The sequence below is a fragment of the Camelus ferus genome, chromosome 22 (genome assembly GCF_009834535.1).
Source record: "Camelus ferus isolate YT-003-E chromosome 22, BCGSAC_Cfer_1.0, whole genome shotgun sequence".
Classification (NCBI taxonomy): domain Eukaryota; kingdom Metazoa; phylum Chordata; class Mammalia; order Artiodactyla; family Camelidae; genus Camelus; species Camelus ferus.
Window position 1 is genome coordinate 26,168,935 of NC_045717.1, and position 24,861 is coordinate 26,193,795.

The 24,861-nt window shown below is 58.6% G+C and overlaps 2 protein-coding genes and 1 non-coding gene across 3 annotated transcripts; 1 reads left to right on the top strand and 2 right to left on the bottom strand.

The window, feature by feature from the left end:
• Window positions 1-6,351: 6,351 nt before the first annotated feature.
• Window positions 6,352-22,010, bottom strand: SCAMP4 (secretory carrier membrane protein 4). The gene is made up of 7 exons (XM_032466063.1): window positions 21,919-22,010; window positions 15,581-15,628; window positions 14,238-14,366; window positions 13,895-14,051; window positions 12,437-12,538; window positions 9,483-9,600; window positions 6,352-8,008 (listed from the first exon to the last, which is right to left on the bottom strand). The coding sequence occupies exons 2-7, from the start codon at window positions 15,585-15,587 to the stop codon at window positions 7,829-7,831; spliced, it is 693 nt and encodes a 230-aa protein (XP_032321954.1). The 5' UTR covers window positions 15,588-15,628; window positions 21,919-22,010; the 3' UTR covers window positions 6,352-7,828.
• ADAT3 (adenosine deaminase tRNA specific 3) lies at window positions 16,916-23,243 on the bottom strand. Its single transcript, XM_032466050.1, has 2 exons — window positions 21,919-23,243; window positions 16,916-18,283 (listed from the first exon to the last, which is right to left on the bottom strand). The coding sequence occupies exons 1-2, from the start codon at window positions 22,287-22,289 to the stop codon at window positions 17,212-17,214; spliced, it is 1,443 nt and encodes a 480-aa protein (XP_032321941.1). The 5' UTR covers window positions 22,290-23,243; the 3' UTR covers window positions 16,916-17,211.
• Window positions 23,244-23,830: 587 nt separating this feature from the next.
• Window positions 23,831-23,902, top strand: TRNAA-UGC. Its single transcript has one exon. It is a non-coding gene; the product is annotated as a tRNA-Ala (tRNA).
• The last annotated feature ends 959 nt before the right edge of the window (window positions 23,903-24,861 follow it).

The following is a 24,861-nucleotide window of genomic DNA, read 5'->3' on the forward strand; positions in this document are numbered from 1 at the left end:
GCAGGGGCGAGAAGGAGCCCGGCTATCCAACCTCCCGGGGGGCGGGGCTCCCGCCGCCCGCCCGAACCCGCCCTGCCGTTGCTATGGCGACGCGTGGCCGGTCGCCCCTGACACCTCCCCACCGCGCTTCTGTGACGTCAAGGTCTCGCCACTTGACGTCACGACCCGGGCGGGGCCGCCGGGCGTGGTCAGCGCGTGGACCGGCCGACTTCCGGGGCGGGCGGCGGGAGACAGGCTGGGTGGGGCAAGGAGGGGAAAAGACTCTAGAATGGTGGGCAAGCGGCGTGGTGGCGCCTCTCCGCGTCCTGAGGCGGTGACATAAGCGAGGAGCCAAGAAGGGGTCACCCAAGGCCCTGGGCCAGCGGGGCCTTCCGGCGCGCACAGGCCCTGGCACGCGGCTGGCGCTCAATAAGTGTGGTCTTGACTGCTGGCTCGAGCACTGTCAGTCCACCCCGGGGCCAGACGAAGCTTGAGGAGGGGGGGGTGACTGGCCAGGGGCCCCGCAGTGAGGCCCTGCTCCTCGGACAGGGCCTGGCAAAGGGAGCCGGCCGTCCCCGCATGCCCCAGGGCCTCCTGCGGGACATTTTTACCATTGGAGGAGACTCATTCATTCATGTCCTTATGAAGTGCCTGCCAGCAGCTCTGAGAATAGAATGATGACCTACACTCTTGGCATGGCTTCCCAGTGAGTCCTCTGTCCTGGGGGTGGGTGTGGACAGGACAGTAAATAAATGGACACGATGGTTTCAGGTGGTGTTACAAGGTGGCTTAGGGCAGAGTGAGGGAAGGCCAGACCCTAAAGGCTAAAAGCTAGATAGTCAGATGGGAGGAAGCAGCCAAAAGTGCGGGAGAATTTAAATGGAAGGGGACGGTGGAATGACAACGGTTTGGGGCTTCTCCCCCAGTCTTCCTCGTTCAGCTGCACTTGCAATGTCACCGCCTCCAGGAAGCCCACGCCAGTTCCCCCGTTGTCCTTTCTCACTGCATCCTGACCTGCTCCAGCCTGAGCCTTACCACAGAGGAGTGTGTGTGTTTCATATCGGCCTTCTCCGTCAGCCATGCCCAGCCAGGGACCGCATCTGTTTTGCTCACTACTGTGCCTGTTCCCAATGGGCACTCAGTCTGTGTGTTCACTATGTGTGGTGAATGAGTGAACACAAGAATCGGTGAATGAACCAACGAACCAACTCTACTGTCCTCCCAGATTCTGGAGAACTCAAGGTTTTATTTCTTCAGACTTTCCAGCCCCATCTCTCCACTTTTTTTTTTTTTTTTTTGTACTGGAGGCACGGGAGATTGAACTCACTGAGCTACTTCCCTCCCCCTCTTCTCTCCACTCTTGACGGTCATAAAAATCTACCCTTAGGTGCTCAACTCCCAGGGGAGCAGGGGGCGTGATGGCCTTTCCTCCAGAGGTATCTGAGCCTTGAACCTGAGCTCCAGCCTTGCCCCTGTAAAAGGCAGGGTGGCTTGTGCAGCTGAAAGAATGCACAAAGGCCACAGCTGGGGTTGTGCCATATATACATATATGTTGCATATATACAACTACTCCATTCTAATTTTATTGATGTTTATATAATAGTGAAATCCCCTGAAACAACCTAGGGTATATAGATGGGGTCCAACTTGGGGGAAAATAGTAGAAACACACTTGATTAACAGTTTTCACAACCTTTTAGACATTTTTTTTTTTTTTTGCCAACCGCCCCCCATTGTTGAGATACGGTGTAGGGGGACCAAGCAGCCCAGTTTACTGGGGTCTCTGGGGACCCGGGACTGTCTTCGCAAAAGCCACGAAAGGCCCATCAAACTAGGAAGGTTTGGTCACCTTAGTGTGGGACATATAATGTCCTACCTGTCACCAAGGAGCTCCACCCCACTCCTGGGGGCCAAGGCCTGGGCAAGGTAGAAGGTGGAATAGCATTGCCCCAAAATTAATATCCATCAGGAAGCTCAGAATGTGACCTTGTTTCGAAATAGGACCTTTCCTGATATAATTAGTTAAGAAGCGGTCATGCTGGATTAGAGTGGCCCTGAATCCAATGACTTGTGTCCTTAAAAGAAAAGGGGCACAGAAAGAGAGAAACCAGCCACGCAAAGACAGAGGCAGAGATTGGAGGGATGTGACCACAAGCCAAGGACACCTGGAGCCCCCAAAAGCTGGGAGAGGCAGGAAGGACCCCCCAAAGCATAAATAGTTGCTTTGAGCACCCAGTTTATGATGCTTTGTGACAGCCACCTCAGGAAACTCATACAGATGTGGACCCAGATTTGGCCGCTTTTGTAGGTTGAACTGTGGTCCCCTAAAAGGTATACTGAAGTCTTAACTCCTGGTACCTGTGACTGTGATCTTATTTGGAAATAGGGTCTTTGCAGTTATGGTCAAGTTAAAATGAAGTCATAGTGGAGTGGGTGGCCCTAATGCAATAGCTGGTGTCCACGTCAGAGAGGGACACGTCAGGGAGGAGGCTACAGCTCAGTCAGCGGTGAAGCGTGCTTTGCATGCAGGGGTCCTGGGCTCAATCCCCAGCACCTCTGTTAAAGTAAATAAATAAACCTAATTACCTCCCCTTCCCCCAAAAACAAACCAAAAAAAAATCCAAAAAGAAAAGGGACATGTGGACACACAAAGAGCGAGGCCACGTGATGACACAGGCAGACTGGAGTGATGCGTCCACAGGCCAAGGTATGACAAGGATTTCCGGGGGAGAGACACGGTCCTCCCTGGCGGCCTTGGAAGGAACCAGCTCAGCCGACACCCTGACTTCAGACTTCCAGCCTCCAGAAATGTGAGGCAGAAAATTTCTGCGGTTTTAAGCCACCCTTTTTGTGTTAATTTGTTACAGCAGGCCAAGGAGACTGGGATTTGGAACCAGGAGCCAGCTCACTCCAGGGGCGAGGCCGGGGTCCTGCCCCCACCCCGCCATGCACGCAGCGTGCTCTAGAAGATGACATACCCCTTTGCATCTCTCGGTCCTCACGGCCACCTTCACTCCTGGCCGGGGTCTGATTCAGGGTCCCTGGCCACCCACCCGCCAGTTCAACCAGCATCTGCTAAGTTTCTGTAAATAAATTTACTCGGAAAAAGAAATTCCAATGAATTCCTGGCTGCCTCGAGACAGCCGGAGCTGGTTTCTCACGTTTGCGGGGAAGCTCTGACCTTCTGGGTGAACAGAAGCTGCTAGGTGGGAAAAGCAGGGGAGGGGGAGACATTCTGGGTTGTGGGCGAAGGAATTGGCTGATGATGGCTGGAGCCCTAAGAGTAAAGACAAAGACTGACCAGGCGACAAGATGACCCACCTGCGTGCCTGTTCCAGGTGGCCGTCACCAAGCACCCAGCCTGGGTGCCTTTGACAACAGGTTTAATCACTCCCAGTTCTGGAGGCCAGAAGTCTGCAGTCCAGGTGTCCATAGACACTGCTCCCTCTGCAGGTGGGGGCGGGGCTCGGTGGAGGCTTCTCTGAGCTTCTGTAGCTCCTTGGCTGCAGCAGCATCACTCCAATCTCCCCCTGCATGCGTGTCTGTGTCCAAACTTCCCCTTTTACAAGAAAGTTAACCAGTCATAAGCGTTGGGTACCATCTCAATAGTTCCACAAGCATTGACACTACGGTCGCGTTCTGAGGTCCTAGGGGGTTGAGACTTAAAACAGAAATTTTTAGCCAGGGAGGGGGACACAGTGCAACTCATCACAAAGTGCAAACACATTCCCACATGCTCGCACACGCACGCACATGCACACGCACGCTAACCTCAAACGCAAAGATAGACCAGCACCCACCATTCTCCACCTGAGGGCAGAGTTGAGTCCCCTCGGCACCCCCAACTGTGGAGGTAGGGGGCTGAAAATGTTTTTTTTTTCCTTAAGTTACAAAAATGTAATGAGTTTTTTTTTTTTAAGTGACATTAACGAGTGTGTTAAAATTTTGTGTCTTCAATCCTAATCTAGTACATTTCAGTATTTAGCTGGGAGAGGCAAGAAGGATGCCCCCAGGGCTCTCAGAGGAGCCTTGACCCTGGGACACCTCAACCTCACTGGTCAGACCATGTGAAGCTGTCCAGTCTGTGGCCCCTGTTACGTGGACCTTTCTGCCTGCCCCTGGCCTCTGGGGAGGTTCTGGGTCTTTGTTGATGAACGCAGAGCATCTGAACCCAAATTACACCCCACTACACACACACACGGGTGAGCTTTCTTTGAGAGGGTAGGTTTGAGAAGAAACCCTGCTAATCAAACGTGATCCTGATCGGTCATTTTCTCTGCAGCAAAGTGAAATGACTATCAGTTGCCTTCTGTTTCCACGTTCTTACTCCTGGGAATTACTTCCATCAGGATCGATGCTTCTGGGTGAAACTAGTACTTGATCCTTCTATAAGACTGAAGAAAAGAAAAAAAAACCTACATCAATTTTCTAGTTCAGTTGCAGCTCTTGACTTCCACTGAGAACAATTTTGCCAGGTCAAATCTCACATCTAAAGCAGAGGGTCTCACCTGGGTGGTCCGTCCTGCCCTCGGGGGACACTGGGTGATGTCCGGGGTGGGGGCCAGGGAGGCTGCTCCACACCCCACAGCACCTGGGACAGTCCCCACAGAGATGCTCCAGACCTAGTGTCCACAGCAGGTGAGAAGCTGGCAACTGTTGGCTATGCATTAGCAGCAGGAACTTCCTCGCCCGCCAGCCTCCCATTGCTGGAGGTGACTCGTCCCTGCTCCTGACCCAGGGCAGGGCCTCCCTTACAGATCCTGCTGAGGAAGCTCTCAGCCCAGCCTCCCCTCCACGGGCCCTGCTCCCACCCTCACCTGCAGCCCCCTTGGGCTTTGTGCTGCCCCACCATGAACACGGTTCTCCTCCCATTCCAGGGACCTGGTCCCCCAAGGGCAGTCCCCTTGGTGCAGGGCTTGGCTGGCGGACACACCCGCCCAGGGCTGTCTGCTGCTCCGCTGCTCTCCCTCAGGCTCGTAAGGCTGAAGTTCCCCCGCAGGGGCTGCACCACGGCCCCACCTCCTAGAACTGGTGGGTCCTTTCAGATGTAATAAAGGTACAGATGACGTTGAGGTCATGCTGGAGGCAGAGTGGCCCCCAACCCACAGATAGTGTCTTGTAAGAGACAGAAGGAGACGCAGTGACAAAGAGAGCAGGATCCCCCAGTGGCTGGGAGAGGCAGGAAGCACCCTCCCCAAAGCCCTGCCACGTGTCTGGATCCAGAACCGAGAGATAAATCCTCTTGTTTAGAGCTCAGGTCTGTGGTCCTGGCACAGTAGATGGCTCCCTTCCCGACTCCCCCGGGGTCTCTCTCGCCTCCATACTGTTCTGTGTCCCTACATGTCACCTCTGAGCCGATGACACGCAAATCGCCTCCCCAGACCCACGTGCCCACTGCCCCAGCACCCCATCAGGTCTCACTTTCCTTCTCTGCTCCCTGCTCTGCCCACCTGCCCCGGGAGACACAGCTCCTCACCCTCCAGGCGGGTCTGCCCGACCCGAATCACCCCCTACCCATGACACGCGAGCCCTATGGCACAGCGCCCGCTACCTCACCTTCCCCATAACCAGGAGGTGGCTGTAACCAAGCACCACAAACAATACGACAAACACGTCCCCTCCCAGTTCCAGGGCCTCGAAGCCTGAGATGAGTGTCTATCACAGGGCTGGCTCTTGCCCCCCTGCCCCACTCTCTCCCGGCTTCTGGGGTCACTGGCAACCCTGGCCTTGTGGCAGCATCACCCATCTCTGCCCCCATCTTCTCTTGGCCTGCCCTGTGTGTCCGTGTCCAGGTGTCCTCTCTTGTAAGAACAAGAGTCCTGCGGCATTAGGACCACCTGCTCTGATGTGACCTTGCCGTGACCAGTCACTCCTGCAAGGACCCTGCTCCAAATAGGCCCTGCTCTAAGGTGTGGGGTCAGGACTCCATGAACCACTTGGGGGGCCACGAGGAAACCCAGGCCACTTGCTTTGGGCTCGCTCTCTTCCGCTGGTGGCCAAGTGCTCCATGGAATAAAAGACCTGCAGCCTTCCCTCCAAGTCCATGTGGGGGGTCCGCTGCCGCCCAGTAGGCCCCACAGTGAGCCAGGATGGGGGTCCCTGCAAGCCACACCCATCCCTAGTCCGGCCACCTCTACCATTACGTCTCCTTTCCGGCGAGGGGCGCTGGTATCCAGTATCTCACCTTCTGTAAACTTCCTTTTTCAAACAAAAACTGGGGAGCAGGAAGAAAATGAGGTGATTGAAAACAAGAAGAGGGCACCACGGTGGAGGCCACAGCTTGTCCAGCCGGGCAGGGGCTGCGGGCGGGCAGCCCATCGACCAGACCTCCGGGGGTAGACTCACCACAAACAGCCCCTGAGGAGGCCCACCTAGTGCAGGAAGGATGTATTTATTTCCTGGATATTCTCACATAACAAAACCTTCAAGGTACAGCAGGCAGTGGGGAGCACAGGGTGGGGTGTGCGCACTGGGCGAGCCCCACAACCTGGCCCCATGGCCTGGCTGACGCCGGGTCAACCGCTGTCACCAGTGGCATCCCGGTCATAGGAGACTCAGCCCTGAGGAGCGTGGCACCAGCCTCGGGTGAGGGGCCTGGGCTTCCCATCCCAGGAGGCCCTGCCCCTGGGGGACCCAGACCCAGGCGCTTTCTCAGGGCCATGGCCACCCTCGAACAGTGCGTGGCGTTCAGCAGTAGCAGCCAAGCGAGCAGGCGCGGGCGAGCAGGGCGGGTCAGTGGCCGGGAGGCTCCTGGGAGAGGCCGGTGTGATGGAAGGGGCCCATCCTGCCCAGGAAGCAGGGCCAGCGAGGGCCAGGAGGCTGCTGGGAGGGCTCTCCGGCCCATCCATTCACCGGGCTGCTGGCTGCTGCCTGGGAAGGAGCTGGGAGGACCGGTGGGGAGAGGGAGGAGGGACGGCTCTTTCCTCACTAAGGCACAGGTTTGTCTGTCTGGTTGCTCCTCCTGAGGAACCTCCCAACCCTGCAGCTCCAGAAAGGGCTGTGCCGCGGCCCTGCGCCTGGCCTTGGGGCATGCACTGTCTGTCGCCCTACCTGGACCTGGACCTGGACCTGGACCTGCAGGGACAGGCCGGCCGCTGCCCTCCTCCCCTAGAGGGAGTGGGTCCCAGGTTTCGGATCTAACAAGCTCCTGCCCGAGGTTCCCAGCTCTGAGACCCGGGACCGGCATGGCCGCTGGCAGGAAGGCTGGAGGCAAGATGGCCAATGGACAGATGGACGGACAGACAGATGGGGAGGAGCTCAGATCATGGCACTGAGAGTGCAGTCGGTCTCTAGCCCTCCCCATGGGCTCGTCCACTAGACGACGACAATATTGAGGCTCTGGCTACACATCAGGAGATGAAAACTTGGCAGGGAGAAGGCCCCCTCTCCCAGCTGGGCCCCGGGCAAGGGCAACCGACCGGACAGAGGCTGGGCGGGCAGCATGCAGGGCTAGGGCCCTTCTCAGCATCATCAGCTCTGGAAGAGGGCAGCCAGCCCGCCTCCGACCTGGGAGGCCCGGGTCAACCCTCCACGACCCCCGGGGAGAGGGCCTGCTGCGTAGCAGGCCTCACGGGGACCATGCGTGCTTGGAAGGACTGAGATGGGCGCTCTTCCGCCAGACAGCAGAGGCCGGACAGCCTCTGGGCGGAGCTTGCAAGAAGCCTGCTCCTGGGAGTGCGATGGACACCGCACGGGTCCCCCACTGCCAGCTGGCTTGGGGTTGGGGCCTGGCCGCTGCCTGGGAGGTCGGGGGACAGCCACTCAGGGCCTCAGCAGACCCAGGGTGGCGGGGGTGGACCAGGAGGAGGAGGTGGGCTGGTAGGCAGGCAGCAGGGCCGCCTGGCTCCCCCTAAGGCCACTGGGCACCGCTGGCCGGGTAGCTGGGCACGGTGGGGTACTCGGGCAGGCTGTTCCCAGAGAAGTTGTTGTACCGGGCCTCCCGGGACGGCGGGTTCCTCCAGGTGCCTGCGCTCCACTCTGACTGCGCCTTCTGGAAGCTTCCACCTGTTCCCCGGTAGATGCTGTGCACCTGTGGGGGGGGCGCGGGAGGCAGAGAGCGGATGTCAGCAGGCGACCACACACTCAGGCTACAGCGTTTGCGCTCTGAGAGCTCCACCTGCCCCAGCAGAGCCCACGCACTCGGCCACAGGCGCCTCTTCCAGCAAAGAGGGAGGTTCAGGGCCTGCCTCCCCCTAGCACCCACTCGCCGCCCACCCCCCACCCCTCTGGGGCGCATCGGGTCCTGGACCCCGCAGGTCGCTAACAGCGGTCCCTGCAGTGACCCCCTCAGCAGAGAGCCCTGGGGAGACCACCGCCTCCCACCATCCAGAAAGGCCGCGCCTCTTGGAACACTGAGCTGTGCTATTTCTAGAAATTCTGGCAAATTCAGTAACTGAGAAAACGGCGTTTGCTAATCGCTTTTGTCCTTTTCCACTGGAATTTATCCTTCTTCTGTGCAACCGCCTCCTGGCGAACACCCAAAACGGGGGTTGGTGCTGAGGCCTCAGTAGGGGGTCGGCTGTGCTCGGGGGCACTGCTCAATCCTGGAGCACCCCCCGTGCATACGGGTGCTCTCGGCTCCGCTGCGGCCAGCATCTTGCTGGGCCTCCCAGCCGGCCTGCTCTCTGCTGGGTCATCCCTCCCCTCATCGTGGTCCATGCAGCTGAAAGACTTTGGGGACAGGCACTGGGGAACCCAAGCACCTCTCTGTCCTCCTAGATGGCCCAGTGCACCCACTGAACAGCCCAGGCCTCAAAATCCTGCTGTAACAGCTGAGACCCGTGGCAAGGAGGCAGTGGGGGTTCAAAACCCAGCTGTCAAGCATCACTGGCAATGCACAGCCCAGTGCAACGCTGGGCATGTGGGAGGCAGACGGCCGAGTCAGGCACCTCCAGGAAGGCAGAGGAGGATGCGCCACCAGCCTTGTTGTCACCCGTCACCTTCCGTGAGGTCCCAGGGCAATCCTCACGTGGCCAAAGGCTCAGGGCTACAGTGCACACGTTTTCCCCAGAAGTCTCCAAACACCAGGAGCGGTGGCACCTGGGGGAGCTTGTGTCCCAGCCCCACGTGGCCACTGAGCACTCGGATGAGGCAAGCAGGATGGACAGATGGACTTTCTAATTTTAGTTTGTTACACTTAATTTGAATTTAACTGTAAACAGCAACACTCAGCCTGGGATGGCCGAATCAGCAGTGTGGACTTCATTCTGCGACACGTGTATGGTGGGGCTCTGGCAGATGACATCCCCAAACACAGGAGTGCTCCCCACTGACCCACACAGAGCTGCTTCCTCGAGTCCGCCCTCCTCAGAAGGCCACGTGGGTGGGGAGGCAGGGCCCCGGAGTGAACAACCAAGGGTCCTGACCACGGAGGGTCTCCCCTGCTGACAGCGATCACTTCCCTCCCCAGACGCACCATTTCTTGCTACTGGAATGGGGATAAGATGAGCCCCTGCAGCCAGGAAGGTCAAGGCACAGGCTGCGCAGGGACCCAGAGGACTCACCTTCATGATCACGATGGCCATCGTGGCAGCCGACACAGAGAACATGATGGCCGGGAGCAGCATGACCACGGCGGCCCCAACGCTGGTCTGGAAGAACCCGACCGCTGCCAGCCAACCGCTGCAGGGGCAAGAGCTAATGTGGGAGCCAGCACGACCACCAGACACCGGCCCAGCATCCCACCATCCCTCATATGTAAAGAGCTCCGACAAATCAACAAGAAAAATGTAATGAGCAATTCGTAGACGACTACCTTGGGGCCAGAGAGCTTAGAGAATGATACTCAAACCCACAAATGAAGACGTGCAAGTTAGAAAAGGTGCGGTCTTTACACCGTCGTGTGGGCAAGCCTCGTGTGCAAGGGGTCAAAGAAACAAACTACTGTCAGCAGCGGGGCGCTGCCCTGTAACAAGATCTGAACATTTATTCCTTCTCCCCGGCTATTCTACTTGCAAGAATCTAAGCCACGGCCACTGTCTGCAACAAGGAAAAGCCGGGGAGGATGTGAATGTCCACCTGCTGGGAACACCAGGAACCTAAGTCACACTAAGGAGGCATTAAGATGAGAGAGACCTGAACCACGTTACATCATCAGCCCCCATGGAAGAACATTTATCTCATCTCCACATTTACCTCTGGGAGGGGAGGCAAGACGTACAGTGTTTCTGAGAATTTTTTTCTTAGCACGTAATAAAGACGCAGTTCAAGACTCAGGAAACTGGAAAGAATATAATAAACTCTCTCCTGGCGACCCCCTCCCCCACCCAGAGGGAAGCGGTGTGGCTCACCTGCTGTGGACCCTTCCAGAGAGTCTGTAAAACTGTGTGCTGCACGCACACGCCAACGCCGCCCCGCCCCTCTGCGGAACGAGGAGGACGCACACCGCACCGCGCTCTGACGGGTGTGAGCACAGCCGGGCGGCTGCAGGGGTACTAGGCGGGTGGACAGGCAGCTGGGGCTGGGTCAGGGGGCAGGACGCCATTCCCTGGGCTCCAGGGGGGGGGGGGCGGCTCTGCTGCAGGAAGGTCACGAAGAGGACGGAAAGATCTCCCATTGGATCTGGTGCTCTGAACACGAGGCTGGCTGGGCAGTGGTCTGGGGAGGGTGGGGATGGAGAACAGGGAGCCTGCTCCATGGCACCAGGCCCCAGACACGCCTGGGAGGGACTGCAGCCGCTCCTTCCAGGGAACAAGCTCACTTATTACGGCTGGAAACCGGCCTCCGCCAGCGACGGACCGAGGTACATGTGAGCCTGCTGTCCCCTGGGTGGGGTGGGGGGCGCACTGCTGGGAGAGATGAGGGTCAGGGAGGGGACACGGGCACCAGGTGCTCCCACTGGGCCACTTGGCCAGTAGCTCCAGGGGCTAGAACCAGGGACATGGGGACAGAAGGTGCTAAAGGACAGAACAAGGGACACAGTCTACAGAAGCGGCAGGAGGGCCTGGCAGCTCCTCAGAAGGTCAACATCACTACCGTGTCGCCCAGCAGGTCCATGACCAGGTGTGCCCGGAGAAACAAAAAAACACACATGCACACGGAAACAGGAACCTCACAGCAGGACCACGAGCAGCAGCAAAGCAGCACAGCCACCCAAGTGTCCCTCCACGGGCAGTGCGCACACAGGCCGCGTCCCACCACACACGGGAGCGTCGCTCGGCTGTGACCAGGAGAGCAGCCCTGACACCGCTCCCACGTGGACGGACCCTGAGAGCACGGTGCTCAGGGAGAGAAGCAGACACAGAAGGACACAGAGTGTGTGAGCCCATGGACGTGAAACGTCCAGAACAGGTCAGTCCACAGAGAGGGGGACTCCTGGTTGTCAGGGGTTGGGGAACGTCAACTGCTGATGGGGACGGGCCCTCCTTTTGGAGTGATGGTCTGTTCTAGAACTAGATAGAGGTGATGGTGCACAGCACTGCAAATGTACTAAATGCCACTAAATTGTGCACTTAAAGATGGAAAACTGTATGTGAAGTCCATCTCAATTTAAAAAAAGGGCGGGGAGGGTATAGCTCAGTGGTAGAGCAGGGGCTTAGCATGCACGAGAATTCAACCAAGACACTCGGACACATCGGCAGCACACATGGGCGGGAAGAGAGATCACGTGGTGTGTCCTGCCGGGCGCTGACAGTGGAGACAACTCACAGCACCCACGTCCTGCTCCGGGACCTGCGACCTGTCACCTCACGGGGCAGAGAGGACCCTGTAGGTGGGATTGAGTTAAGGCCCCTGGGATGGGGGTGACCCTGGATTCCCTGGGGGAATCCGTGTCTTCACAGGGTCCTCATCAGAGGGAGGCGGGGGCGTCAGAGTCAGAGAGGGAAGATGCTTCGCTGCTGGCGGTGAGGATGGAGGGAGGGGCCGAGAGCCAGGAAAGTGGTGCCTCTAGAACCTGGAAAAGGCAGCAGCTACTTCTCCCTGGAGCCTCCAGAGGGACCAGCCTTGGCCACGCCTGGGTTTTAGCCCTGGGCGTTCTGACCTCCAGGACTGAGATGAGAAGTCTGTTTCATTTCAAGTCACTGAATTAGGAGTAATTTGTCACAGTGGCCACAGAAAGCTCATATGTGACCCCAAAAGCAAACACACAGGTGACAGCTCTTACCCTTGACAGGGCGGGGGGGCCGCAGGCCCTCAAGCTGCTCTCTGACCGCTCCCCTGGGACACACACTGACCACGCCGCACATTCCCTGTGGTCGGGTGACCACGAACCAGGTGGCAGAAGGCGGGCGGAACCTCTGCACTCGGGCCCCAGGTGACTGCAGACCAGATGCCCCGACCTAGCACCTCCCTGGAGGGCTGACAGGTGCAAACGTCGACCCGCCTCCAGCCGCTGGCGTTACGGGTCCTCCTTGCAGCCCTCAGCCCACACTAACGGTACTTGTGTGTGACTTGTGTTCACACACGTGACACACATCACAGGTGATGCTAGTCCTGGGCTCTCGGGGGCCCTGCTTACCACGCGCCCCAACCTGAGAGGCCAATGGCCTGGATGACGGTCAGGACAAACTGGGCTCCAAAGATGAAGAAAAACGCCATGAAGTTGAAGGAGCTGTCAGACCTAAAGGGAAGGAAAGCAGCATTACCACAGCCTGAGGAGAGGGGGGCCTGAAGTGGGGGGCAAGGTGGAGGGGCTCAAGGACAGGGGGCCCGAGGAGTGGGGGGTGAGGTGGAGGGGCCCGAGGAGGGGGGCCCGGCACAGGCTGCGGAGCCGGACCGTGAGGGGCCCACTCGGCTCAGAGGGAACGCCACAGCCTAACACGTCCCCACTGGGGCGGAATTCCAGACACCTTCCTACGCCGAGGATATGACCACACCGGCAGGGCACGCGATCAGCAGATGTTAACCTGGGAGGTTAATGGTAGATTCGAGACACTCTCCACGCTGGACTCCTGTCCCTGCCCTAGACGAGGGAAGGCTGCAGGGGCCGTGGCCCAGGCCCCTCCCAGTCCATGGAGTGGGGGCAGGGGCTGGGGGGACCCACAGCTGGGGGTAGGCGAGGGGCAGGAGCCTGTGGGGTCCGTCCCTGCATGCAGTCGCCCGAGCCAGCCTGGGACCTCAGCTTCAGCACACGTGAGTGGGTTTCTGGTTCTTGTCTCCAGGAGACCATTGGGGCCCTGACTCAGTCTGAGAGTCTGGGATTCGGGGACCACCCAGGGGGCAAACAGCACACACTGGGCAGGGTGGTGGGGGGAGTGTTCACAGAGAAAGATTCACAGCAGCCAAAAGATGGCAACAACTCAAGTGTCCATCAACGGATGATGGATAAAGAAACGTGGTCCCTCCACACATGGGAACGTCACTCGGCCATGCACAGGAGAGAAGCCCTGACACTCACTACCACGTGGACGGACCCTGAGAGCACGAGCTCAGGGAGAGAAGCAGACACGGGAGGACGCAAAGTGTGTGAGTCCATGGATGCGAGACGTCCAGAACAGGCCAGTCCGCAGACACAGGGAGGGGGCTCCTGGCAGTCAGGGCTGGGGAGAGGGTTGCGGGGGGGGTGACTGCTGGTGGGGACAGGGCTTCTTTTGGAGTGATGGAATGTTCTGGATTAGAGATGATGGTTGTCCAACCTCGTGAAGACAGTAGAAACATTGAATTGTTGAGGTGAGTTGAGTGATAGGTGAAGTACACAGTGTAACTCATTAAAAGCAAACACAGGCAACAGCTGGATGTGGCCTGTGGGCCACCGTCTACAGAGCCTGATGCAAAATGCTGTCCAAGATGGACCAGAGGAAGGGACTATGCTGACACTTGGGCCCGGGAGACAGGTGCAGACTGGGGCATGGGGGCGTGGTCCTCCACGGGGTTTGGGTGGAGCTAAGCATGCCCAAGGGGAGATGTCCTGTTCCCTCCCCTATACCGGACACCCCGAGAGCCCCTCTAGGGTGCAGGCCATGGCGCCCCGACTTACCGGAAGGCCTTGTAGGCAGGCCGGAACCAGCACACGTAGCCACAGGGGGAGAAGAGCAGCAGCCAGATCAGGGCCAGGCCGAAGTTGGCGCCGGAGCCGCCGGCGATCCACCAGGCGAGGCAGGCGACAAGGTTGACACCCAGGGTGGCACAGTAGACTGGGGGGGCAGGGAGGGGCGCTGAGCCGGGCTGGGGCGTCCAGCCATCCCGCCCACTCCATCCACACCAGGCCCCAGCCAGAAGGGAGCTTACTACAAAAGCCTCAGGCTCTTACCACCTGGGCCAGGGCAACTCCCAAGCTGGGGTCTCCGAGTGGTGCCAGGGACCCCCCTCCTCACACTCACACAGCCACAGCCGGTAGATCCTCTTCACCAGGACCTGGTGCTCGATGGGGATCTCGTCAGAGAAGTTCTGGTAGAAGCAGGGCTTCAGGGGGATGAACTTGGGCAGCGGGGGGAAGTTGTTCTCCTTGCCTGCAGGACACACGGCCTTGAGCTAAGCCCCGGCTGCAGCCAGCTTGTGGCGGCCCCAGGACATGAGGACGTGTCACCTCACAGCGCAGAGGGAACTCTGCAGGCAGGATTAAGTTAAGGCCCCTGGGATGGGGGTGACCCTGGATTCCCAGGAGACCCATGTCCTCACAGGGTCCTCATCAGAGAGAGGCTGGAGGTCAGAGTCAGAGAGAGACGGGGGATGCTGCGCTGCTGGCGGTGAGGATGGAGGGCGGGCCGCGAGCCAGGGATGCGGCGCCTCTAGAAGCCGGAAGAGGCAGGAGCCGCTTCTCCCTGGAGCCTCCGGAGGGACCAGCCCTGCCCAAGCCTGGACTGAGCTCCATGAGGCCTGAGTAGGACCCCTGACCTCCAGGACGGTCAGAGAACAAATTCTGCTTCCATCACTGTGTTTGTGGCGATTTCTTAGAACAGTTCCAGGGGCACACAGACTCGACGGCAGAGCCCAAACGCTGTTCACACCTGGGGCTCCCAGGAAGGGTCTAGCCCTTGGAACGTGAGCTTCTGGCAGGGGCGGCTTAGCACAACAGAAATGCATCCCATCCCCATCCTGAAAGCCAGGCGACCCAGATGCAGATGAGCAGGGCCGCACTCCCTCTGGAGGCTCCGGGCGAGGGCCCCTCCTGCCTCCCCCGGCTCCTGGGGCCCCGGGCATCCTGCGCACGTGGCAGCATCACTCAGGTCTCTGCCTCCGCCTTCCACAGCTTCATCGGGTCTGTGTCCAAATCTCCCCCTTCTTAGGACGTCTGTCACTCTACAGCAGGGACCCCTACTCCAGTGCAACTCGTCTTACAATTACACTGCTGACAAAGTCCGCTTCCTGGGTCCTGGGGTCAGGACTTGTGTGTGGCTGTTTGAAGGCAGCCGCAGCGGGCACCCAGGTGGACCTTGTAGGGGCAGGGATACGCGGGCATAGCCTGGAGCTGCTCACCTCTGCCCACATCAGAGCGACCAGGCGGCGCCCCGTCACCTCTGCTGCCAGACGCCCAAGCTGGCCGCTCACCATGAGGGCTGTCTCCCCATCGTCTGGCTCAGTGCCAGGAGCAACCCCATCAACTCCCCGCGGGAGGACAGAGGCTACGCCCTCAGGGGTCGACGTGAGTCCAGCCACCTGGGGCACTTCCCAGAGGGACAGAGAAGCTGGAATCTCCACCATGGGGCCGGCGGGCAAGACTCACCAGACATTTCCGCTGTGACGACAGGGCGGGGCAGAAGCCTGCAGCCACCTGGGGAGGAGACAGCCATAGTCAGGGAGTCCTCATCACTGCTAGGGGACCCCGATGCCAGGTGCAGGCCCAGGCGGCCGCCGCAAGGACAGCCCTAACCTCCAGACTGTCCACAGAGGTGTCTGGGCTCTTGGCCCAAAGGCCAGCCCCAAGTGTGTGACCCGCCACCTCTTCACCTCAGAGGCCCCAGGCAGCTTCTGTACTGACTTGAGAGGAGGCATCGGGCCAGAGCCCGGATGTTCCTGGGATCCCAGACACTCACCCCCGCTGCCCTCCCGCCTCCTTACCCTCTCAAACTTCCCCATTACCTACAGACGGCTCTGCGTGCCTCCTACAGCCCCAGGGGATCTGATTCACCAAGAACTAAGTTCATGCTCCTTGCTGTGTGACCTCAGGCAAGTCACACAACTTCTCTGGTCTGCAGTTTTTGCCCCTGGAGCTTTGCAGGGCCAAGGACCCCACTGCAACCCAAGTGAAACACTTGCAGATGGGCTTGGCTCCCAGCAGTCCTGCCCAGAGGGAGCCCAGGAGCCTGTTTCACAGAGCAGCCCCTCACAGGAGGCACCATCAAGGCACATCACTGTGGGGGATTCACCGGTTCCACAAGGGCCCTGTGGGTGGGCGGTACCCTGTTCGGGAAATCTGCCTGGCCCTCATGGCACAGCTGGGCCTCAACTGTCCCCAGCACCTGGCCCTGGAGCAAGTGGGGGAGCTGTGCCCGGAGGCAGTTCAGGTGAAAAGGTTCCAGTGACCAAGAGTTCCCTCGGTCCACTCTCCAGCCCCACTGGGACCTGCAGCCCCGCCCGGCCCTGTCCTGTCTGCAGGCCCAGCAGGCTCACTGCCCTGACCGACCGTCCATCCAGCGCGCCCACCACACTGGCTCTGGCTGAGACCCTCCACCTGCCCTGCCCCCATGAGCTGGGAAGGGCTAGGGGCTCGAGGGTGGGCTCAGGGCAGAGATGTCTCAGGACCCTAAGCCACCCACCATGTGCTCAGTCAACGTGAGTCTGCTGGATGGACAAGAGGGCCACTGTGGAGCAGACCCCCACCCACCCTTCTAGGGGTCCACTGGCCTCCTTGGACAGTCAGGAAATTGATGTCCAGGTTGGCGGGGCTCTTCCCTGGAGTCCAGCCTCACGCTTCCAGACTTGGGGGGCCCTGCTCTGCCCACACTCGGCTCAGGCGCTCGTCTCCCCAGTACAAACCCAGGCACCAGGAAAGCGGTCTCCCCCGGATCCAGGGACCAGTGGCCACCACAGCCTCTACCTCTGTCAACAGACACCAACCTGGTTTTAAGTTGTTTATTGTCACACAACAGAACTGTCTTCTGACACCTGAGAAAAGGGGACACAAGTCCCCGAGGACCCAGGGCTTCGCCGGCTGAAACCCCGCTGCACTTGGGCCAGTGGTGGGGGAGCCCATCCAGGCAGGGGACGCCCCCATGCGCTGGCAGAACAGTGTGGTGGGGGCTCCGGGGCCAGGAGACACGCGTGTCTCTAAAATCGAGAAGGGACGGCAGTCCCCTCGTGACCATGTGGGATGCCTGGGCCAGCGGGGAGCAGAGGAACTTCAGGGCCGGGCGCCTACGGGTCGGGGTCCAGCTGGCGGCACTGGGCCTCCAGCACCCCGCGGAAGGCCTGGAAGCGGTGGTTGAGGTCTGGCCGGGCATGCATGCGGAAGCGGGTGCCCAGCGCGCCGTCGGGCGAGGGAGCCCCATAGAAGACACGTCGCACGCGGGAGTGCACCAGGGCCATGGCGCACATGGCGCAGGGCTCACGGGTGATGTACAGGTCGTAGCCGGTGCACACGTAGGGGAGGCCATCCGCGTCCTCGTCCAGCTTGCGCACGGAGCCCACACGGACACTCTGGGGGGCGGTGGCCGGGGCGAAGGAGCAGGCGGGGTGGGGCACGAGGTCATAGGTGCCGCGGCCCTGGCCCTGGGCCACCAGGTCGATGCACACCATGGTGGCGTGCAGCAGGGGGCGGGCCGCGCCGCGGCAGTCATGGCCCGTGGCCAGCACGCGGCCCGAGGCCGGGTCCACCACCACTGCCCCTACAGCCCTCAGGCCCCTAGAGGCAGCCTGCTGAGCCGCCCACACAGCCCGCTCCATGTGGCCATGCATCGTGGCCCGTTCCTGTGCTGAGAAGAGCTGCCCAGCCAGGGCTCGGGTCACCTCCCTGTCCTCGTGGAAGTTCGTGGGCCAGTGGGCGCGTGCCTCCTCGAACTGGCCCCTGGTCAGGGGCGGCCGGGCAGGCACAGGCACCAGGAAGGGCTGTCCCAGGCCACGGGGGTCCACGGCCGGCTCCGGGAGGAGCTCAGCCAGCGATCGTGCACCCGCGGCTGGCCCCGCCAGGCACAGCAGCATCTCCAGTGCATGTGGGCAGCTGGGGTCCTGGCTGGGCCGCACCCTTTTGAGGTGAGGCTGTGCAGGTAGTGGGTGGACAGCTGACACCTCCTTGAGGAGGCGCGAGGTCTGGCGTTTGTCCAGGATGGGCGCGGCATACGCCAGCACCAGCTCCACATCCCCAGATTGCTGCTCGGACAGGACCGGGAGGGCTTGCCATGGCGCGGGCTCTCGCTCGGGGCTCCCTGCCTTCTCGTCCACACGCGGCTCTGCGATGCCCAGGGCGGGGTCCATCCTGGCGTGGCTCCGACTGTGGGAGACAGAGACCGGAGCAGAGCATCATCCGTCAGCGTGGAGGCCTGGCTAGGCCGGAGAGCGGGTCCCGGGAGCCTGCAGGGTCTGGAGGCTCAGCGGAGAGCTCGGCCCCCGTGAACTGCGGCAGTGGTCACGCTCTCACTCAGGTCCTGCTGACTCCTGGTTTGCACGCAGTTTGAACCACCCCAGTTCCGGTGTTTCTCCCTTTTTTCCTTTGAGACGTGCTGTGAGTGGAGACGCACACTAGATTCCAGAGACTTATGACAAAAGGACGTGAACGGTCTTGGTGGGTTTTGTTTGTACAGTTAGCCCTCCGCACCCACGAAAAATCCAGATACCGACGACCAGCTGTACTTGGCCATCTGACACCCACGGATTCTGTTATTCTCAGGGGTCCTGGAACCAATCCCCTGCAGATACCGATGGACGACTGTGAGGACTACATGCGGAGGCGGGGATACTTCACATGTTTCAGGGTAAATAAATGTATCGTTAGGGTTAACGTCACCTGTTTCTTTGTACTTTTCAAAAAAGCGGTTTCTAAAAACTCGACGTCATATACGTGCCTCGCGTGACATTGCTACTGGGCAGGACTGCCTAGGGCGCTGTTAGAAACGAACCTCCTCGCGGGACCCCAGAGAAGCACCGCCCGCCCAGGCCGCACCGCCCCGGCAGCGTCTCAGGGGGACCAGCCGCTCCCAGCACTTCCCCACGGACAGGGAAGTGCTGAAGCGACTTCACCGCTGGGGCTTTTACTGCTGTGACGCACCCCGGCTCAATCCGCAACCCGCCACCCTCAGAGGGCGTGTGCGGTCCCCGCCCACCATAACGTGTCCTGAGCCCACAATACAAGCGTGGCAGACACTCAGAACCGGGGGCCACTGGCAGCTCTCAGAAGCAGCAGGCGTGGAGCGGCCCTGGCACACCCAGCACGGCCGTGCCAGGCAGGGCCTCAGATTCCAAATCCGCGCGCCCGGCACACACCACGCCCGGGACGCCCTGGCCCCACTGCCTGTCCCAGGCCACAAAAGCTCCCAGTGTCTCCGGGGCAAGACAGACACAGTCCTGTTTGTCCCTCCGAGGGCACAACCTCTCTCTGCTTAAAAAAAACACGCGGCAAATAAAGGAGGCTGCCACGGGGACACTGCTGGCCGGACTGCTGACTCCTAGAGAGGAAAAATAAAAACCACAGGGGTCACCATCTGACCCTGCAATGCCACTCCACTCCTAGGTGTGGACCCTGAAGAACTTAAAACACACGTCCATGCAGAAACCTGCACACAAATGTTCAGAGCCACACACTTCACAGCAGTCAAAATGCAGCAACAACCCCTGCCAAAAGATAGACGGATAAACAAAATGTCTCCCCACACACAGGAGCATGGCTCAGCCGTGACCAGGAGAGCAGCCCTGACACCCTGGACAGGACCCTGAGAGCACGACACCCAGGGAGAGAAGCAGACACTGAAGGACACACAGTGTGTGAGTCCATGGATGTGAGGCGTCCAGAACAGGCCAGTCCCCAGACACAGGGAGGGGGCTCCTGGTTGGCACGGGCTGGGGAGAGGGAGGGAGATGATGCTAATGGGGACGGGGCTGCTTTCTGAGATGACAGGATGTTCTGGAACGAGACAGGTGATGGTTGCACGACATTGTAAATATACTGAAAAAGGCTAAAATGTACGCTCTAAGTGGACGAACCACAAGGCGTGTGACACGTATCTCAGAAAAGCTGCTGCTGCTGAAGGGAGGAGGAGGGACACCTGGTGGTCGGTAGGGCAGCAGACCCCCAACCAGGCCCAGTACCTCATGATGGTGCCGGAACCCCGGCACGTCCTCGAGCTTCCACGAATGGGTTCCCCGACCCCTCTCCACGACCCAGGAAGGAGACTGCAGGACTGTCCCCTTTCCTTAAGCCAAGGGGTTTTGCCCAGGGCCACATGGCTGGGTCAGGGAGGGGGCAGAGCTGGGACCGAACCCCGCAGCCAGGTGGCCAACAGCTCACTGACTCTGCCTCTGGCCCCGCAGGACAGGGGTCCTGAGCCCACAGACCGGAAACAAGTGTGGCAGAGGGCAGCCCCCCTAGACAAGGAGCAGCGGCCCCTCCCTGGACAGCGCCAACGCCTCAAGACATGCTTGAACACCCCAGGGGCCTAAGAGCAGCCAGGCCGGCCTCTTCCTCTTTTTGTCCTCAGAGCCTCGTATCCACTGCCAGCTCTGGGCACCCAACTGCCCGACATCCTCACTGTGCTCTTTGCGGGCCCTGTGCACCTCCCTCTGCCCACCGCTATGGCCTAGAAGTGCCTGTGCTCCGGTGCGGGGGCCACCTCCCCAGGGCTGTTTACACTGGTGATTGTAGCCTCTGCCACAGGCAACGACAGGGCCAGAAAGGGCTCCATGGGCCGTATGCCATGCGTGGGTCCCCTGGAGGGTCTGGGGGACCAAGAAGACCCTCAAGAGCCAGTCCTCTCACTGGGTACTCTGGGACTCCTGCAGCAGCGGGGGCTGTGGGTCTGGGGTCCCAGGAGAAGTTAGCTCAGCAGGGAGTAAGGAAAGGGTGCTTATTCAGGTAGCTGAGTCAGGCTCTGCAGGTGACAACCAGGAGAGGCCTTACCACAGCCCTGGGTGTGTCCCACCCCTGTCCTAACCCCGACCCCAGCTTCCCCCTCTGGGACATGGGATCCATCACTGTCCAGCACTGCTCTCTGGGGCAGAAAGTGAGAATACCCATGTGGGGCCTGGCACTGTCCCTGGGCACAGCCCCTCAGGGGCCCTGTGCCCTGACTGTGGCAGGAGGGCTCCTCAGAGGCGGTGACCCACCGCCGGGCCTAAGGCAGGTCGAGCAGGGTAGGGAGCCCAAAGCAGAAGGAACAGCCGGTGCCGGAGTCTTGGAGGCGCCCACATCCAGGTTTCGAATACGGTTTCCAGGACTCGGCCCCACTGAAGGGCGAGCTCCCCCTTAGAGTGGGGGTCGCCAGACAACATACAGGACGCCCCGCTAAATTCCAATTCCAGGTGAGCAGACAATTGTTGGCATAAATGTGGCCCACGCCATCTCTGGGATATACTTATGCCCGCTCCGAAAATACGTATGTATGCACACATATTGTTCACACGAAATTCGTACTTGGCGGGGCAACCTGCGAGTTTATTTGCGGACCCTGGCCGCCCTACGGGTGCGTGACATGACAGGGCCTCGGGCACGGGGCTGCGGGAGAGACGCGAGGCCAGGCCCTGAGAACTCACTTTGCTTAAGGCTCAGGAAGGACTATCGACGTTGAGGACGTCCAGAAAGACTAGGGCCTTCCACCCAAAGCGGGCGGGAAGCCGTTACACGGACAGTCCGGGCGACAGCGCGGAAGCAGAGGGCTGGCCGCGATGACCCCACGGCGGGGCGCACCGGAAGCGGCGGGGACACAGGGTCTCCATCCCCGGCCGCAGGGGCGCGCGCACGCGCACACGGCGCCTCTCCCCGCGCCCGTCCCGCGGCGCGCACGATCCCTGCCTGGCTGCCCCCTTGCTCCGCGCTGCAGGCGCCCCCCAAAGCCGTGCCCCCCGCCCCCGCCCGCGCTCGCCCTCCGCGGGAGACTGGGACGCAAGACCGCAAGACCGCGGGGTCAGTGCGCTTACCTGAGAAGAAGGCGGGAGCGCTGCGCTTCTCCAAGTCTTAGCAACCGGCCAGCTTGCCCCGCCTCCGCCACCGCCTGGCGCCGCGGGGCACGCCGGGAGCGTAGTTCCAGGGGCGGGGTCGGCGCGAGGCGGAGGTGGGGACCGGGACTACAATCCCCAGAAGGCCGCGCGCGCTGCCTCGCTCCGACCCTTTCCTGAGAGCGGTTCCCGTGACCGGCAGGAGTGCGGGGCGAATGCTGAGTTGAATGTTCGAGACCCATGGGGCGGCGGGGAGAAGTCCGGCCCTGGGGCCTTTGGGAAATCAGCAGTGAAGGTACTGAGGCAGGAGGCACACGACCCGGAGTGTAGTTTGCTGCTGCCACGTGGCTCATCCGGAGGGGGTGTCTCCAGAGAACTAGATGCAATCTGGTTCCAGTGATGGTCTGGGGTCCCAGCCAACTCCAGCCTCATTTTTCTATCTGTACAGTAGGCGAAGGAGATCTTGTGAGTCTCCCAGAAGTGAAATGAAATCAATATTTTATGGCAAGATAAAAATTTAAACATAATTCTCTGCCCTTTGACCTCTCCTCCCTGCTCTGTGCTACTGTGTATCTGCATATACATCAGCTCAATCTCCCCCATGGCAGGAATGCCTGCTCAACCATAAACAGCAATTGTCTCCGAGCATCAACAAGACAGCTCCTTAAGAGATAACATTTCTCCTAGAGCTTGTAAGGGGGTTACGTGACTAGGATGACCCTTAGGTCTGGATTATGTAAACTGTCAGCAATATATCATTTGATGTTCAGCCCTCTGTCTCAAAAAACCATTTAAACTGTGCCTTTATTTTTTTTTTTTAATGGAGGGACGGGGGATTGAACCCAGGGCCTCCTGCATGCTAAGCATGTGCTCTACCACTGAGAGTTACCCACACCCCAAAAGTTTATTGAGGGCCAAGCAAGGAGGACAGGGTGTTTCATGCCCAAGAAAACCCCAACTCCATTTTTTAAAATAGTTGTTAGTACTGTGTAGGTTCTATACTTTGTGTTGAGCGTGACTTATTTTATATATACATATATATATATATATATATATATATATATATATTTTTTTTTTTTTTTTAATAGAGGAACTAGGGATTGAACTCAGGACCTCCTGCATGCCAAACATGCGCTCAACCACTGAGCCATACCCCCATCCCCTGTGCCTTGATTTCCAATGGATGGAACAGTCCTCAGAGCAGAGATGCTCTTCCCAGGTTATAATCCTCAAATTTGGCTTGAATAAAATTTCCCATTTCTTTCTTAGACTGACTTGAGTGATTCATTTTCCATCAACACAGACAAAATATGCTAATTTTATGAGCAAGTCCAGTTATTCATTCTAGTTACACAGGTTTAACCCAGAGGGTCTCAACCAGGGGCAGTTTGTCCCCCCACCCCCAGGGGACAGTGGGCAATGTCTGGGGGTATTCGTGATTGTTAGGGTGCTCCTGGCATCCAGACCCAGAAGCCAGGGAATGCTACTCAACACCATACAATGCACAGGATGCCCTCAAAACAGAGCTTCCCGTCATGTCTGCAGTGCGGGGGTAAGAAGACCCTGGTTTGACCCCATAGCTAAGCAAGGACTTAGTATCAGATCTAAAAGGACTCTGAAGGGCGAAAATTTTATTCATATCTTTCTATTTTCTCCCTGCTCCCCTCCTGGAAGAACCAAGGAATCCCCTGCCAAGATCCATCAAATGTCTACCTTGGGACCGGTGGCTGGAGGGGAGAACCCACTTCCTGGTGTCCCCACTGCAGCCCAGATCCTCAACACTGCAGGGCCCTTAGAGTCCAACCCCGTGTGTTTCTCCTCTTAATTTGCAAAGCATCGCCTGGTGTCCTGATCTATTGCATACAACAACACTCGGGGTGGGGGGTGGCTGGGGGTGAGTATAGCTCAGTGGTAGAGCACATACCTTGCGTGCATGAGGCCCTGGGTTCAATCCCCAGTACCTCCATTAAGAAAAACTAACAAATAAGTAAACCTAATTACCTTCCCCCCCCAAACAAACAAATGACACTCTGGGAAAACATCCTGCTTGAAGCTGGTCGCTCTCTTTTTCTCTTTTCTAAATAAAAACGCAGATTAATATGTGTTTTAGTTTAACTTTTTTTTAAAGATATCTTTCCATCCCTGGATGTCCCACTCAAGCTAGCCAAGAGTCCCTGTTTTGCTGATTCTTTTTTTAAATGCTCTTTGACAAGTTGTTAAAAGCAATGCCTAGATTTTCTGCATCTAAAGAATGAATCTCTTCAGCATATGTTTCTGCTTATCTTCAATTTCTCAAAATGCAAAAACATGTACAGGTAGGGACATAGAATGGTACAGCTGCTGTGCAAAACATTTTGGCAGTTTTTCAAAAAGTTAAACATAGAATTACCCTATAATCCAGCAACTCCACTTCTGGGTAAATATGGGAGAGAGAGGCAATTGGGGACTTGAACACTCACATTCATAGCAGCATTATCCACAATAGACAAAGGGTGGAAACAACTCAAGTATTCATAACCAGATGATGGATAAACAGAATGTGATCATCCATACAACGGAATATTACTCAGCCATGAATTCGAAGGAGATTCTGACACCTGCTACAACATGGATGAACCTTGAAGATATGATGCTTAATGAGAGAACCAGACACAGAAGGACACACAGTGTCTGATCCCACTCACTGGAGGTCCCTGGAGGAGTCGCATCCATAGAGACAGAAAGCAGGTGGTGGGGGCCAGGGGCTTGGGGAGAGGATGAGGAGTGCCTGCAAATGGGTATGGGTTATAAAAATATTCTGGGGTTATAAAAATGTTCTGCAAATAGAGTTGATGGTTACACAACATCGTGGATGTACTGTCTATAAAACTGAATTGTACTCTCTAAATGGTTAATTTTATATTACGTGAAATTCACTTAAAAAAA